At 31.4% G+C, this 18,341-nt stretch overlaps 1 protein-coding gene across 2 annotated transcripts; it reads left to right on the forward strand.

Moving 5' to 3' along the window:
• The first annotated feature begins 1,074 nt into the window (after positions 1-1,074).
• Positions 1,075-17,114, forward strand: LOC140060105 (adenylosuccinate synthetase-like). Of its 2 annotated transcripts, XM_072106177.1 has the most exons (12): positions 1,075-1,311; positions 10,546-10,648; positions 11,099-11,212; positions 11,445-11,502; positions 11,766-11,873; positions 12,182-12,263; positions 12,557-12,686; positions 12,811-12,965; positions 13,399-13,523; positions 13,903-14,000; positions 14,644-14,793; positions 15,230-17,114. In XM_072106177.1, the coding sequence occupies exons 1-12, from the start codon at positions 1,135-1,137 to the stop codon at positions 15,280-15,282; spliced, it is 1,353 nt and encodes a 450-aa protein (XP_071962278.1). In that variant the 5' UTR covers positions 1,075-1,134; the 3' UTR covers positions 15,283-17,114. The 2 variants fall into 2 exon arrangements, with proteins under 2 accessions (XP_071962278.1, XP_071962279.1); XM_072106178.1 differs by lacking the exon at positions 10,546-10,648 and having other exon boundaries at positions 1,250-1,311.
• The last annotated feature ends 1,227 nt before the right edge of the window (positions 17,115-18,341 follow it).

Here is an 18,341-nt window from a genome sequence, read left to right on the forward strand (position 1 = left end):
CAGGTTAATTTAATTCAATTCGTTTATTCAATAAATATTAAATAAATAGTCTCCACACATATTAAAAATACATAAAATAATAATTATATAAACACGTAAGATAATAATTGATAATCATAATATGTCTGGAAGGAAAACTTTAAAATGTTACGCCCAAAAATGTTGGGAAGAAAAATAAACAGAATTCACCCCCCCCCCCCCCCAACCTTCCCTCCTGATTACCCTCACACTGTGCTCATTGATGGTGGCGCTGTCAACTTAGTGCCTTCATATAAAGAGTTACGACATTGGATTATAGTCACGTGATATGCAGATCAATTTGTGTCAAACTTGTCTCCATTAATGCATGTAAAGAATAGGAGCAAGAAAATACTTTAAACTTTTTCTTATATTTAAATAAATGTAATTGCACATTTTACGGTGAAATATCGATGTGCACAGCGTAAAGAAGTACTTGCGGCAACGAATATTGCGCGCGCGTGCGCTAGTACATTATAAAGTTCGATTGATTGATTCTGGAACGAAACATCCCATAACTACGTCCTATTAATAACAATTATGTAGGCCTAACATTTTAAATTCATAATGCATGCTTTGAGGACTAAATAAAATAAAAAAAGTGTCGTGGATATATTTGTTAATATATTGAATAGCGTATGAACACTATTAAAATAATAAAGGCAAATTATTACAAATGAAATGATGAACGAGTCTCTGAAAGTTTGTGTCAAAAACACACAGAGAGCCATATACTGTATAAAAAGAGGGGTGAATTTGTGTGTTTTTTGTATTGGTTCATGCTTTGATGTATTCTGACTTGCATGTAGGCCCTAGCATTTATTCTTTTGTTATTATAGACACAATATATATATGTTACCAAATTAATACCATTAATAAAATTACTAAAATAAAAACGGAATATAAGCGTTATTTCATAGACAAAAAAATCTAAAAATAATGCATGAACTACAGGAAAACGCTATACAAAATAGACGCGCGCGCCCTCAGCGTGCGAATTCTTTGACACAAAAATGGCTTCTAATTTTCAATGTCGTAACTCTTTGAGCGCCTTTCTTTCTCTTCTTGCTTTTTGTTGCATTGTTCTCAGTACCAAAATAGGTCGTAATAATCATAATGACAGAAAATGGAGAATCAAAGAACGATTCGGCAACGCAAAATAGCTGTTCTAAAAGACGAAAAATATCTAACAACAATGTAACCGTTGTTTTAGGAGCACAATGGGGAGATGAGGGTAAAGGAAAAGTTGTTGACATGCTTGCGACAGAGGCAAATTTTGTTTGTCGATGCGGGGTAAGTGCAATTCTCTACGCGGGAGATTAACTGAGTACAGTAGGCCTAGCCTAGAGGTAGTAGTATTATAAATACCACATCCACATAATTAACTACAAGGCCTGCCTGATTCATTTGACATATAGATGTATAACTATATATACTTGTTGATATGTTTAATGTGTTATATAGCCTAGGCCTATTAATCAATAAGCTTTGTGGTAGGCCTAGTTGAAGTTTTTGTACAACCATGGCAGGTATATAAAATATACCAAATTGGCTAGTTGAGAATTCTCAACTATTACCGCAGTACGCCTGTAACGACGAAGCCTACCGGTATAATGGGATAGGCTGATTTCCTTGTTAACTTAAAGGGTCATTTAATTACTGAATTATGATTGGTAGTAAAGGAAATTTACTGGAATCCTATTGGATGGTAAGGTGGTAGTAGGACCATGTCCATCCCATTGCAGTAATAAAGTTGAGCCACCTGCGACCATTACAATGTCCTACCATGCTAATGTAGGAGTGGGGAAATGTTATGCTTACTACTGTTTCTTTTAATAATTTAGTACAATTAATAAGAATAAAGAATACACTTAACAATATACAACAAATAACATTAATGTACGATGTAGTTTAACACTGTTCTCAACTATAGTCATTTTGGTATACTTGAGCACATTGATAAAGAATAGGATAAAATTAACAATATACAACAAATAACATTAATGTACGATCCCGTTTAACACTGTTCTCAACTATAGTCATTTTGGTATACTTGAGCACAGTGATAAAGAATAGGATAAACTTAACAATATACAACAACAATGTACGATCCCGTTTAACACTGTTCTCAACTATAGTCATTTTGGTATACTTGAGCACAGTGATAGAATAGGTTAACACTGTTCTCAACTATAGTCATTTTGGTATACTTGAGCACAGTGATAAAGAATAGGATAAACTTAGCAATAATACAACAAAAAACATTAATGTACGATCCAGTTTAACACTGTTCTCAACTATAGTCATTTTGGTATACTTGAGAACAGTGATAAAGAATAGGATAAACTTAACAATATACAACAAAAAACATTAATGTACGATCCCGTTTAACACTGTTCTCAACTATAGTCATTTTTGTATACTTGAGCACAGTGATAAAGAATAGGATAAAATTAATAATATACAACAAATAACATTAATGTACGATCCAGTTCACCACTGTTCTCAACTATAGTCATTTTGGTATACTTGAGCACAGTGATAAAGAATAGGATAAACTTAAAAATATACAACAAAAAACATTAATGTACGATCCAGTTTAACATTGTTCTCAACTATAGTCATTTTGGTATACTTGAGCACAGTGATAAAGAATAGGATAAACTTAAAAATATACAACAAAAAACATTAATGTACGATCCAGTTTAACACTGTTCTCAACTATAGTCATTTTGGTATACTTGAGAACAGTGATAAAGAATAGGATAAACTTAACAATATACAACAAAAAACATTAATGTACGATCCCGTTTAACACTGTTCTCAACTATAGTCATTTTGTTATACTTGAGCACAGTGATAAAGAATAGGATAAACTTAATAATATACAACAAATAACATTAATGTACGATCCAGTTTACCACTGTTCTCAACTATAGTCATTTTGGTATACTTGAGCACAGTGATAAAGAATAGGATAAACTTAAAAATATACAACAAAAAACATTAATGTACAATCCAGTTTAACACTGTTCTCAACTATAGTCATTTTGGTATACTTGAGCACAGTGATAAAGAATAGGATAAACTTAAAAATATACAACAAAAAACATTAATGTACGATCCAGTTTAACACTGTTCTCAACTATAGTTATTTTGGTATACTTGAGAACAGTGATAAAGAATAGGATAAACTTAACAATATACAACAAAAAACATTAATGTACGATCCAGTTTAATTCTGTTCTCAACTATAGTCATTTTGGTATACTTGAGAACAGTGATAAAGAATAGGATAAACTTAACAATATACAACAAAAAACATTAATGTACGATCCAGTTTAACACTGTTCTCAACTATAGTTATTTTGGTATACTTGAGAACAGTGATAGAATAGGATAAACTTAACAATATACAACAAAAGACATTAATGTACGATCCAGTTTAACACTGTTCTCAACTATAGTCATTTTGGTATACTTGAGAACAGTTATAAAGAATAGGATAAACTTAACAATATACAACAAAAAACATTAATGTACGATCCCGTTTAACACTGTTCTCAACTATAGTCATTTTGGTATACTTGAGCACAGTGATAAAGAATAGGATAAACTTAGCAATATACAACAAAAAACATTAATGTACGATCCAGTTTAACACTGTTCTCAACTATAGTCATTTTGGTATACTTGAGAACAGTGATAAAGAATAGGATAAACTTAACAATATACAACAAAAAACATTAATGTACGATCCCGTTTAACACTGTTCTCAACTATAGTCATTTTGGTATACTTGAGCACAGTGATAAAGAATAGGAAAAACTTAATAATATACAACAAATAACATTAATGTACGATCCAGTTTACCACTGTTCTCAACTATAGTCATTTTGGTATACTTGAGCACAGTGATAAAGAATAGGATAAACTTAAAAATATACAACAAAAAACATTAATGTACGATCCAGTTTAACACTGTTCTCAACTATAGTCATTTTGGTATACTTGAGCACAGTGATAAAGAATAGGATAAACTTAAAAATATACAACAAAAAACATTAATGTACGATCCAGTTTAACACTGTTCTCAACTATAGTTATTTTGGTATACTTGAGAACAGTGATAAAGAATAGGATAAACTTAACAATATACAACAAAAAACATTAATGTACGATCCAGTTTAACTCTGTTCTCAACTATAGTCATTTTGGTATACTTGAGAACAGTGATAAAGAATAGGATAAACTTAACAATATACAACAAAAAACATTAATGTACGATCCAGTTTAACACTGTTCTCAACTATAGTTATTTTGGTATACTTGAGAACAGTGATAAAGAATAGGATAAACATAACAATATACAATAAAAAACATTAATGTACGATCCAGTTTAACTCTGTTCTCAACTATAGTCATTTTGGTATACTTGAGAACAGTGATAAAGAATAGGATAAACTTAACAATATACAACAAAAAACGTACATTAATGTACGATCCCGTTTAACACTGTTCTCGACTATAGTCATTTTGGTATACTTGAGCACAGTGATAAAGAATAGGATAAACTTAACAATATACAACAAAAAACATTAATGTACGATCCCGTTTAACACTGTTCTCAACTATAGTCATTTTGGTATACTTGAGCACAGTGATAAAGAATAGGATAAACTTAATAATATACAACAAATAACATTAATGTACGATCCAATTTACCACTGTTCTCAACTATAGTCATTTTGGTATACTTGAGCACAGTGATAAAGAATAGGATAAACTTAATATACAACAAAAAACATTAATGTACGATCCCGTTTACCACTGTTCTCAACTATAGTCATTTTGGTATACTTGAGCACAATATACAACAAATAACATTAATGTACACCATTCTGTTCAACACTGTTCTCAACTATAGTCATGTTCATATACTTGAGCACAGTGATAATATGAAAAACATAATAACACTATAATATTTGTAGATGAATGACGCGGACACGTACATATGTTCATAAGTAATTGATATAAATTGACTTTTAAAAGTGGAATTAACACAAATGATTGTAGATAAATATGACGTGAATTGCACGTACATAATGTTGATGAGTAGTATATTTATATAAATCGACTTTGAAAAGTGAAATAACACTAATATTTGACTCTCTGTCACATTTACATATCACACGTTAGACCATTAATGGAATATGCAGCTCCTGTTTGGTGTAATATCCCAGATAAATTAAGTGATGAACTAGAAAATATCCAGATTTCTGCAGGTAGAATATGTACTGGTGCGTGGAAACATACAAGTCATAATGCATTAAGACAAGAATTAGGCTGGTTATCATTGGAAAAACGTAGACAATTTCTTAACCTAATACTGTTTTTTAAAATTATTCATAAGTTAACACCAGTGTATCTTTACTCCTTATTTAATTTTTCTGACAATATTGAAGTTTATAACTTGCGTAACATCCGAAATATAATAATTCCATTTTGTAAGACCACATCATATCGTTTATCTTTTGTCCCATCTATTATAACACATTGGAATGAGTTAAATAATGAAATTAAAAATTCTTCATTTCTTGTTGAGTTTAAAAAATTGCTACTGAAATCCAATTTGTTTGAAACAAAAAAACGTTCTTATTATGATACAGGTGATAAGAAGATTAACCAAATTCACACTAGAATCCGACTTGGTTTCAGCTGTCTCAATTCGCATTTATTCTTACATGGACTTCGGGACAATCCAAATTGTACTTGTGGCTTTAATGTTGAGAATCCGCTTCATTTCTTATGTTACTGCCCTAATTATAATACACAAAGAGATATTCTACTTGTAAGCGCTAACTCAATTATTGAGGATATCTTAGCCAAGGATTGTTCTTTAACATTTAATTTTACATTTTTAAGTGAAATTTTTATTTTTGGTTCCGATCTTCTTTCGAATTGTGAAAATGCTTTATTATTTTATTATGTACAACAATTTCTTGTTAATTCTGGAAGATTTAATTGATGTTTCTGTTAGTTGTTTTAAAATGTTGTATTTGTTAATCTGAGGCGCCTTGAAGCTAAGATGGTTCCATCTTGTAAGGCGCCTCTGTGTAATATACTGAATAAAAAAAAAAAAAAAAAAAAAAAAAAAAAGTTGTACACTATTGATCATATATGAATATGACGTGAATTGCACGTACATATGTTGATGAGTAGGCCTATATTGATATAATTGACTTCGAAAAGTGAAATAACACTGATTTGTAAATGAATATGACGTGGACAAGTACATTTATTGATGAGTATATTGATAAATCGACTTTTAAAAGTGAAATAACACTAATATTTATAGATGAATATGACGTGGACACGTACATATGTTGATGAGTATATTGATATAAATCGACTTTTAAAAGAGGAATTAACACTATTGATTGTTGACGTGAATTGCACGTACATATGTTGATGAGTGTATTGATATAAATCGACTAAACGTTAAATAACACTATCTTGTACAAGTACCCTCACTTGCACTGATGAAGGGCTAGTGTTGCCCGAAAACTCTGCTAACTTTTCTGGCTGTTTTACTTTATCGTTTTGATTTAGCTTTTCGCTTCTTTTTTTTGTATCTCCATGGAGACCACAGCATTATTATTATTTCAGTATTTTGCCTTTGGATTTACTAATATTAAAAGTGAAATAACACTAATGACTGTAGATGATATGACATTTATGTTGATGTATATAGTTTTGTATATATAATATGCACACGTACATACGTTGATAGGTATTGATATAAATAGATTTTTAAAAGTACGGTAATAGACACTTTATTTGTAGATGAATACGACATGGACAAGTTGCAATAAATTCTATCGTTATATCGTATGTTGATGAGTATTGATATAAATCGACTTTTTTAAAGTAGAATAACACTAAAATGTATAGATGGATATGGCCTCAACAAGTATTGTATTAAGCGGTACTGTATATTGATAGACTTCATACCTGTAATGTCAATGAAATCTGGCAACAAGAATTGTGTTTGATCCTCCTAATAGTATTCTAATAATCTTGGTTTGTAAAGGAGGCATGAAAAATCTAAACGCATAGCCAGGGGAGGGGTTGGAGTTTCGAACAAACTTCCCTGTGCCCGTCCTACGGTTTTTGTGAACTTTTTAGTAGCGTGCAAACGCGACTCTACAGCTCACTATGTCGATCGGTCGGTCGGTAAACACCAACTCAAATTTGAGCACGCGACTGCAGCCATGTATAGGCCTATGGCCTGTTTATACTAGAAATCAGCAGTGAAAGTATATGTAAATAATATGTGTTAATATAGAATTAGTTTTTTTATTTTTTAATTTAATAAATAGTATTAAAGTTGATCTTATTCTTTATCTGTGATTAATTATACTCAAATGACTATAGTTTAAAACAGTATTAAACGGCATCTTACATTAATGTTATTTGCTGTTTATTCGAAGTTTATCCTATTCTTTATCACTGTGCTCAAATATACCAAAATGACTATAGTTGAGAACAGTGTTAAACTGGATCGTACATTAATGTTATTTGTTGTATATTGTTAAGTTTATCCTATTCTTTATCACTGTGCTCAAGTATACCAACATGACTATAGTTGAGAACAGTGTTAAACTGGATCGTACATTAATGTTTTTTGTTGTATATTGTTAAGTTTATCCTATTCTTTATCACTGTTCTCAAGTATACCAAAATGACTATAGTTGAGAACAGTGTTAAACTGGATCGTACTTAATGCTATTTGTTGTATATTATTAAGTTTATCCTATTCTTTATCACTGTGCTTAAGTATACCAAAATGACTATAGTTGAGAACAGTGTTAAACGGGATCGTACATTAATGTTTTTTGTTGTATATTGTTAAGTTTATCCTATTCTTTATCACTGTGCTCAAGTATACCAAAATGACTATAGTCGAGAACAGTGTTAAACTGGATCGTACATTAATGTACGTTTTTTGTTGTATATTGTTAAGTTTATCCTATTCTTTATCACTGTTCTCAAGTATACCAAAATGACTATAGTTGAGAACAGTGTTAAACTGGATCGTACTTAATGCTATTTGTTGTATATTATTAAGTTTATCCTATTCTTTATCACTGTGCTCAAGTATACCAAAATGACTATAGTTGAGAACAGTGTTAAACTGGATCGTACATTAATGTTTTTTGTTGTATATTTTTAAGTTTATCCTATTCTTTATCACTGTTCTCAAGTATACCAAAATGACTATAGTTGAGAACAGTGGTAAACTGGATCGTACATTAATGTTATTTGTTGTATATTATTAAGTTTATCCTATTCTTTATCACTGTGCTCAAGTATACCAAAATGACTATAGTTGAGAACAGTGTTAAACGGGATCGTACATTAATGTTATTTGTTGTATATTGTTAAGTTTATCCTATTCTTTATCACTGTGCTCAAGTATACCAAAATGACTATAGTTGAGAACAGTGTTAAACGGGATCATACATTAATGCTATTTGTTGTATATTATTAAGTTTATCCTATTCTTTATCACTGTGCTCAAGTATACCAAAATGACTATAGTCGAGAACAGTGTTAAACGGGATCATACATTAATGTTATTTGTTGTATATTATTAAGTTTATCCTATTCTTTATCACTGTGCTTAACTATAGCAAAATGACTATAGTTGAGAACAGTGTAAACTGGATCGTACATTAATGTTATTTGTTGTATATTATTAAGTTTATCCTATTCTTTATCACTGTGCTCAAGTATACCAAAATGACTATAGTCGAGAACAGTGTTAAACGGGATCGTACATTAATGCTATTTGTTGTATATTATTAAGTTTATCCTATTCTTTATCACTGTGCTCAAGTATACCAAAATGACTATAGTTGAGAACAGTGTTAAACGGGATCATACATTAATGTTATTTGTTGTATAATGTTAAGTTTATCCTCTTCTTTATCACTGTGCTCAAGTATACCAAAATGACTATAGTTGAGAACAGTGTTAAACGGGATCATACATTAATGTTATTTGTTGTATAATGTTAAGTTTATCCTATTCTTTATCACTGTTCTCAAGTATACCAAAATGACTATAGTTGAGAACAGTGTTAAACTGGATCGTACATTAATGTTTTTTGTTGTATATTGTTAAGTTTATCCTATTCTTTATCACTGTGCTCAAGTATACCAAAATGGCTATACTCGAGAACAGTGTTAAACGGGATCATACCTTAATGCTATTTGTTGTATATTATTAAGTTTATCCTATTCTTTATCACTGTGCTTAAGTATACCAAAATGACTATAGTTGAGAACAGTGTTAAACTGGATCGTACATTAATGCTATTTGTTGTATATTATTAAGTTTATCCTATTCTTTATCACTGTGCTCAAGTATACCAAAATGACTATAGTTGAGAACAGTGTTAAACGGGATCGTACATTAATGTTATATGTTGTATATAGTTAAGTTTATCCTATTCTTTATCACTGTGCTCAAGTATACCAAAATGACTATAGTTGAGAACAGTGTTAAACTACATCGTACATTAATGTTATTTGTTGTATATTGTTAAGTTTATCCTATTCTTTATCACTGTGCTCAAGTATACCAAAATGACTATAGTTGAGAACAGTGTTAAACGGGATCATACATTAATGTTATTTGTTGTATAATGTTAAGTTTATCCTATTCTTTATCACTGTTCTCAAGTATACCAAAATGACTATAGTTGAGAACAGTGTTAAACTGGATTGTACATTAATGTTATTTGTTGTATATTGTTAAGTTTATCCTATTCTTTATCACTGTGCTCAAGTATACCAAAATGACTATAGTTGAGAACAGTGTTAAACGGGATCGTACATTACTTTTATCCTTTGCTTTACTGTGCTTTGATTTGATAAGCAAGTTTGGTTGCCCGCGCCCCGCCCCCATATGCTGCCTACTAAATTAGGATTCCCTAGCTTTTCTATAAAAATTGAAGTACCCACAATGCACGTTATACGGAAGTCATAGTCTTGTAAAATACAGACACAATAGTTTTTATCGTATTGTTTTCATTTAAATATCACTAAGATTGTCTTAAACTACAAACAACTAAAATTTGTGAAGGTATGCAAGTGTTTCTAAATATGTATTACTGGTAGTATTAATACAATTTGGATTATATCATTTTCCAGAAAGGTAGAAAAAAACATAAAATAGTTGAGAATTCTCAACTAGCCAGGATGGTATAGGAAATATAGCTCACCATGGAGGTACTACTAACTCCAGGCCTAGGTGGTGTAGAGCAAGCAGATAGGCGCGGTGTTGATGAGCGCCCTCTATTTTCCTAAATAGTTTTGCAGATCATTAATTTTTTTAACAAAAAACAAATTATAATTCTCTATACTACCTGGTTACAATGACCTAAACCAATAGCATCATACCGGAGGAATGAGTAATAACAACTAATTAACTATAATGTATTTAAATTCAATCATACAGGGCGGCAATAATGCTGGTCACACTGTAGTAGCCGAGGGTCAGGAATATGACTTTCATCTGCTTCCAAGTGGTATAATTAACAAGGATTGTACCTCAGTAATTGGTAGGTATACTAATACTAGTATGATACAAAAAAAAACATCTGCTAAAGCTTTGTTCACACTTAGCCCAGATAGTGGCCAGAATAATATAACCTACGGTATCAAACTAGTTGGAAAAAGAAGTTTAATGTTCCCAAATATGATAGTGATATGCCCGAATATGATTGATATCACATTTTTTTGTCACATAAAGTTTGATAGTGTAGACAGAGCATTAAAACAATGCACCCATTTTTCTCAATCAGTATGAATGCAGTTTTAGAGTGAATGTATAGGGATGATGTACGCACAAATATATATGACACACTATACTGTACAAGTATATTTGCATCCAATACGTTTGATATTCTATACACAGCAGCAGCAGTAACAATAGCAATTGCACTTATATGCACTGTTTAAATTCCATTTTATGCTAGTTTTTCACTTTGTGTTCTCTAAATTTTACACAGGTAACGGTGTTGTAATCCACTTGCCTGGATTATTCGAGGAAGGAGAAAAGGCGGCCAAGAAGGGTTTGGAGAATTGGCGACAGAGGCTTAGAATCTCAGACAGAGCTCATTTAGGTAATGCTCTTACCAAATATAAGACAAATGGGAATAATTTAAAGACTAACTAACTTATCTTGTAATTATTTTGCAGTTCCGTCATGTTTATGAACACCCTCGAAAAAAATGGAACAGTCAAGGGGCTGTAACAGGCTATATAAACATCTCTTAGTATAGGTCGCTATGCTTTAAAAACCTGATCGTAAATTTATATTAATTAATGAATTATTAATTTAATTATCTTAATTAGTGTTTGATTTGCATCAACAACTCGATGGCTTACAAGAGAAAGAAAAAGGCAAAAACAGGTAAAAACAGGATTAAAACTAATAATTAATATTAATATCAGTATGAATAATTTATGTTAATGAGTAACAAAATATGTGGTTGAATATGAAAGAGTGGAATGTGTACATTATTTATTGATATGTTGTGTAAAATCAATTTTTAAGATAAATCTTTCTCGAGAACAATATACCACTATAATAAAATGTTTCTGAATGTATTTAAAATAATAATTGTTAATTAATAATTAAAAGTGAATATAGTATATTTAAAATTTTGACCTCAGTATTGGCACAACAAAGAAAGGAATTGGCCCGACATACTCTTCAAAAGCAAGTCGTTCCGGGCTGAGAGTCTGTGACCTTGTCGGAAATTTTGAGACATTTTCCGAAAAGTAAGTACCGGTAATAAAAATGCAATGTTTATTCATTTATTACGGATAATATCCTTGGCCCTCATCATTTCTACTATCTGTTGTCTCCTACCATTTTCAGTCCTACAGCAGCTCTCTGGTTTTTTTTTATTATGAAGGTGAATCCTCTACCATTTTCCTAAGCCCTAAAGAGATAGGTAAGAGAGAGGGGAGGTGATAAGTATTTCCTTCAATTAAAACGCTTTTTTTGTAAATAAATGGTTTAGTAAATGGTATCACACTAACCAAATGTTTTTAATTATAAAAGCATTATTGTTTATTTAATTTAGATTCAAAAACCTTGTTAGAGTGTCAAAACGAACATTTCCAGATCTAGACGTCAATGTTGAAAAGGAGTTGGAACGATATAAGGTGAAAAAAAAATCTCATTTAAGTTTAAAGTAATCGGTGATAATATAATCAAATTGTTACATGAGCGACTTCCTAAACTGATGTACAGTGGAATTATTCCATCAAGACCCACCAGTGTCTCCTTAATATGAGCCTCATCTAAGTAACATCTAAGCCCACAGCGCTGATCTTCATGAAAAATGCTATATAAATGTTGCATTATATATATTATATAATAGGGGTTGGTCGTAGTTTAAAAAATATATTTATCTCTTGCTTCCCCTTCTTGCTAAATCTTTTAATATTCTTTCCAGGATTTTGCCAAACAGATTTCACCGATGGTAACCGACACCATATTCCTAATTCATAATGCAATGGAGAGCACTGCTGAGAATACAATTCTGGTAGAGGGCGCTAATGCTACAATGCTGGATATCGACTTTGGTGAGTGGACATTTGTTAGAGTATTACTTTGCTGTGTAACATTTATCTATTATATTTTGAATAAAAGAAAGAAGAAATATATATGTTTTATAATGTTTTTAAAACTTTGTTTGCGCTTATGCAGGTACCTATCCATATGTTACGTCGTCAAATTGCTCAATTGGCGGAGTGATGACTGGTCTTGGAATACCAGCCTGCAGCATCGGTGAGGTGTATGGCGTTACCAAGGCTTATACCACGCGTGTTGGTGATGGAGCATTTCCAACCGAACTTTCAAATGTACGTAACCAAATTGAACAATTATTTAGACATCTTTTTTAAAAAAAATATCCTCATTTAATGAGCCATACAGTATTTGTAAGCACTGAAGCACTAGAGCGTAACCAACATATGTCCAGAAAGAAATTACCATTGTGGTTCCTATGACTGAATTAGTATATCGCAAATATTTTTTCTGTTGGTTTGAGATTGTGGCATATATTGCATCTATTATTGGTTCATAGGTTTCAATTTTCTTTTATTGTGAATTTAAATAAAATATGCTATGCTAAGCTCTGTCTACACTATCAAAAAGTATGAGGTGCCCAAACATGGTAGTGATATGCCAACATCATCATGTCCATATATGGGCACATCACATTTTTTTGTCATAAAGTTTGATTGTAGACAGAACTTTCCACAAATTAAACAAATGTTCATAAACAATTTCTAGGAGCTGGGAGACACTCTTCAACAACGGGGCCGCGAGTTTGGAGTGACGACAAAGCGGAAGCGACGTTGTGGTTGGATGGACACTGTGTTACTAACTTACACACGAATGATCAATGGATTCACAGCGTAAGTATTCCACCAATCATGGAAGAATAACATTACTTTTACAGCTGCAGCTTAGGCCTGGTTCACACACGAGTGTAATGTAATCTGGTTCAGGAGCTGTCCATTAGCATAAACGATCGCAGTCCGCGTGTGAACGGCTGATCTGGATAGCACAATTTTTATGTATGACCTGGTGGTTTTTCAATAAAATATTCAAACTGATCTGGAACAAACTATATGAATGCATACCTTTGTATTTTAGATAAAATAACCAAGTGTGTCTGAACACAGCCTTAAACCCACTTATAAACCCATTTTCCACACTAATTCACCAGCTGCATTCAATCATTCAATGTCACAAGGATTTTGAGATTTAAAAGCTTGTTTTGTTCTTCTTCAGGCTAGCCATGACCAAGCTCGATATCCTTGATGTTTTTGAAGAACTTAAAATTGGAGTTAGTTACCAACACAATGGCAAAAATCTTGATTCTTTTCCAGGTAAATTTCATTCACATATATTAAAAATAGTCCAAGAAAAAAAAACAAGCATACAGTTACAATAAGTTGAATGGTAACAATAATAGGAGCTGTTTCAGGGATCGGAAATAAAAGTAAAATAACTTGTCTTATACAGTACGAACCACTAAACAGAAAAAAACACAAATAAACAACCGCATGACATATCATTTGCTAATGTTAGATTAATAAATAATCTATCTTAAAAATTTATCATACAGCAGAACTTCTATTAAGGAGAAACCATCAGTACAAAAAATTATGTCCCTTTTCCTTTTCGAAATAGACTGTAAGGTATATATATATATTTAATGTCGAAGGAATAGAAATACATATTTGTGTTATACAATATCAATATATTATCTTTTTCTTGTCTGCTTTCTTGGCAAATATGTAAAGGGAATGTCTCAAAAATAATATCATTGTAGTAGCAATTCACAAAATTTACATCATTCATTTCGAAAAGAATCTCTCCCCACCCCACCCCCCCCCCCCCTTCTTGGTTTGCCAAAGTAATCTCGAATAGAAGCCCACCTAAGAGTCCTACAAAAAATCTCTTAACCAACTTCTCAATTTTTCAGTTTATACAATTATCAATTGTTGATTAATTACACTTGTTTTTTAGCTCACCAAGATATTTTGAAGGAGGTTGTAGTAGAATACATAACTATGCCGGGATGGAAAACATGCACAGAAGGGATTCGGTCATTCGATGAGCTACCGGCTAACGCCCAAGCATATATCAAGAAAGTTGAGGAGCTTATAAAATGTCCTAGTAAGTTTTTCAATCAGGATATCCATTAATTAAAGATATATTGTACCCCTAAATTTTACAGAACTCACTAACTTTATTAAAACTGAAAAATTGCCTAATTTTATCAATCTTTATTTTTCACGATTTTGGGGGACAATACATTGTTAAAGCGGGGTTACCCCAGTGAACTGGTTCACAAAATAGTCATGTAGGGGGCTTACCACCTATCTGATAGGACAGTGATTAATTTACTATTAGTAATCCTTGGCCACATTGCCTAAAGAAATAAAATAAACATACCTAATGTAATCATATCCACTACATTAAATCTAAATGCCACCCAGAGATTTTTACTTTTTTATGAAGTCATTATTTTTTATTTTATAAATGAATGTAGCGATTGTATACAGGTTTTTTTGTGCAAAAAAATTACTTTCTGATATTGTTCTACTTTTAGTCAAATGGGTCGGCGTGGGCAAGAGTCGTGAGTCTATCATCACAAGATTTTGAGAAGTATAAAGGACAGGTTTCAACAATGCACAATTATGACGTCACATTATTTGGGTTCATGCAACACGTCTGCATGATATAGATTGATATACAGTAGTTAGTAGTGTGATGGGATCCTATGCCATTTAAATTGTATCAATTGTCAATCGGTATAAGTAGAAACAGAACCGGATCTGAAAGTATGTACAGTATGACTTTACTTGAAATCAATATTTTCTTCTTCCCTGTTCCTCTTCCCTACTCCACTTTCCTGTCTTATCCCTGTTCCTTGTAAAGGTCAATTTACACAGACGAGCGGTAATAGTAAGCGAAAAACCACTTGGCTTGTCCAACATAGAATCCTTATCTATCCTGAGTGGAAACCACACACCCTCTCCGCGTTATTTGTAAATGGTCATAAGGAATAACATAGATTCTATGTCTTTATTACCGTTGCCGCTCATCTGTGTAAATTTGCTTTTGTGTGGAAGAATTGTGTTAAGTATCCTAGTCCATGTGAAATGGAATCTACCTCTAGTAAACACCTATGAAAATATGAGAAAATACAATTGTGTACAAAATTAGGATTCCAAATATTTTTTTAATTAAAAGAAAAAAAATGTAACTTGCTTCACAAGCAATCGTAATTAGCATCGTAAAATTTAGAATAAGGTGAGTGTACTACAAGATAAAGTTATAATTTTTACAACAATGTGTATGTAACTAGTACAATAGATCCCTAAAGCGTGGTTCCCACTAGCGACGCAACGCAAGGACGTAACGCAACGCAAGTGAATTGACCAATCACAAGCGATGGCTTATTCGCTTGTGATTGCTAACTGTCTATAACTTCGCTGGTCATTGGTTAAAACGCTTGCGTTGCGTTTACGTCCTTGCGTTACGTTCTAGTGGGAACCAAGCTTAACTTTGGAGACCCCTATTAATGGGACACTTTGCAGCGAAACAAACAAGTGGTAATATAACAATGTTTTAATGCTACTGAGAGGACACCCTTGTTGAGGGGACATTTGTCCTAAAACTGTCCCATCTGCCTTATTTCTTTACATTTACAATATACTATGTGGTACAGGTACTTAATTTTTTGGAATTGGCGCATAAAAAATAGGTTTACAATGTTAACTTTGTTAATCATTATAATAATTTTTTAATATTCTTCCTATAATATTATTTTAAATGTTATTATTAGCCATAAAGTGAATTCAAAGGGTATCATAAACTCGCACACAAACAATTTTTGAAACAAATATTATTACCGAGCTAATTATTACTGAACTCAAAGGGTATATATACACTGAAATATAATTATTTATTGAGGTAGCATAAAATAGCCAAACAGGCTGAAACAGGGTAAATTCTCCCTTTGACAACTTAAATGAACTTAGTTACTTTTTGATATTTGTTTTACAGACTATTATGTTAGCACTGCCATTAAAAAAATACTGAATCTGCCCCTATATATTATATTTTGTTTAAATGTAACATTAAAATAACCAAAAAGGATAGGAACAATCAAAAATGGTTTCACTATAACTCAGTTATTTTATTAAGTTAGTACAATGCTAATCATTTTCTATTATAAATGTTTGATGACAATATGGACATGCTGCCTTATTTTTTTGTCTTTAACAAATATACAGTAGAATAAGGACACCTCTATTCAAGGGACAATTTACACTGATACAAACAAGGGATAATATATATTTTGACATTTAATATGGCAAACTATATACAAGGGACACCTCTATTCAAGGGACAATTTACACTGATACAAACAGAGGATAATATATATTTTGACATTTAATATGGCAAACTATATACAGTACTCTATATATATATATATATATATATATATATACTATACAGGGTACCCTTTGTTTGGTCCTCAGGTGTCCCCTTAATAGAGGTTCTATTGTAATTTTGTTTGAGATAAAGTTATTATTTCTTTATATAAATTAATTCAAATATATCGTATTCATTTTGTGCCTTAATTAACTGCTGTGGGTATTAGTTTTAGCGATTTGTTAAATTAGATATGAACATCCTGAACATAAAATTATTAGAAGAAAGGCAAAGTTATAAAAATGGTACATACATACCTAGACTTAAAGATGTATTGTCCCTTGAAACACAAAAAAATGATAGTCAAAATATTCTAAATTTAAAGTGGCCATTTCAAAGTAATATTAAAGTTATTCACTTTAAGTCGAAAATTCGAGCCAAAAACAACAAGTTTACGTAATTAACAGGTAAATTAGTTTAATTACATTTCATCTGGAAAATCGTCACGAGTGAAAGTAAACAAAGATTTAAAACCATGAGTACGCATTATGCATATGCTAAATTATGATTGTTTACAACTCATCACGGTTAAGAAGGTATTTTCACACAGATCATGAGGAAGTTTTATGATTATGCATACAGAGTAGCCAAACAAGTGCATTTCATTATGGGATATGTTTTGATTGAAAACTTTGACTGGAAGTCAAAGTAATTTTTTTAACAAAAAAACGTCTGTATTTCAGTTAAATTTTTTTTTTTCGAAAACTTTTTTGGTGAAAGTTAATAACTATTATGATACTTCAAAATGACCCACCTTTTTTCGAAATCTTTTATTTTTTATTTTTTTGGAATTAGTCAAAGGGACAATACATCTTTAATGTGTTTTTTATTGTTTGAATAATGTATTAAGTGGGTGAAGTATGGTGGTATATTAACAGTAGACAATATAATTTGAAAAAAAAAATGTTTGTTACATGTTCATTTTATTGACTCTTGATCCAGATAAACACACATATACTGTATATAAATACTTCTCCAGCTATTGTTTTCAACACTCTTTTGTTTATTACATAGTGATAGTAGATCCTCTATAAGGAGATAGAGATAAAGTTTTTTATTCCTTGAAGAGATTGTCCTTGGGTTTTCAGTGTAGTTTTTTTTTTTTTTTTGCTTTAGTATTTTTTATTTACAATAACATCTATTTAAACACAGTGGTTGCCAATGGAAGACTTCTTATCTATTACTATTCTACTTACATTACAGTACCAATTACTTTATGA

This window comes from Antedon mediterranea, chromosome 10 (genome assembly GCF_964355755.1).
Source record: "Antedon mediterranea chromosome 10, ecAntMedi1.1, whole genome shotgun sequence".
In the NCBI taxonomy this organism is placed as follows: Eukaryota; Metazoa; Echinodermata; class Crinoidea; order Comatulida; family Antedonidae; genus Antedon; species Antedon mediterranea.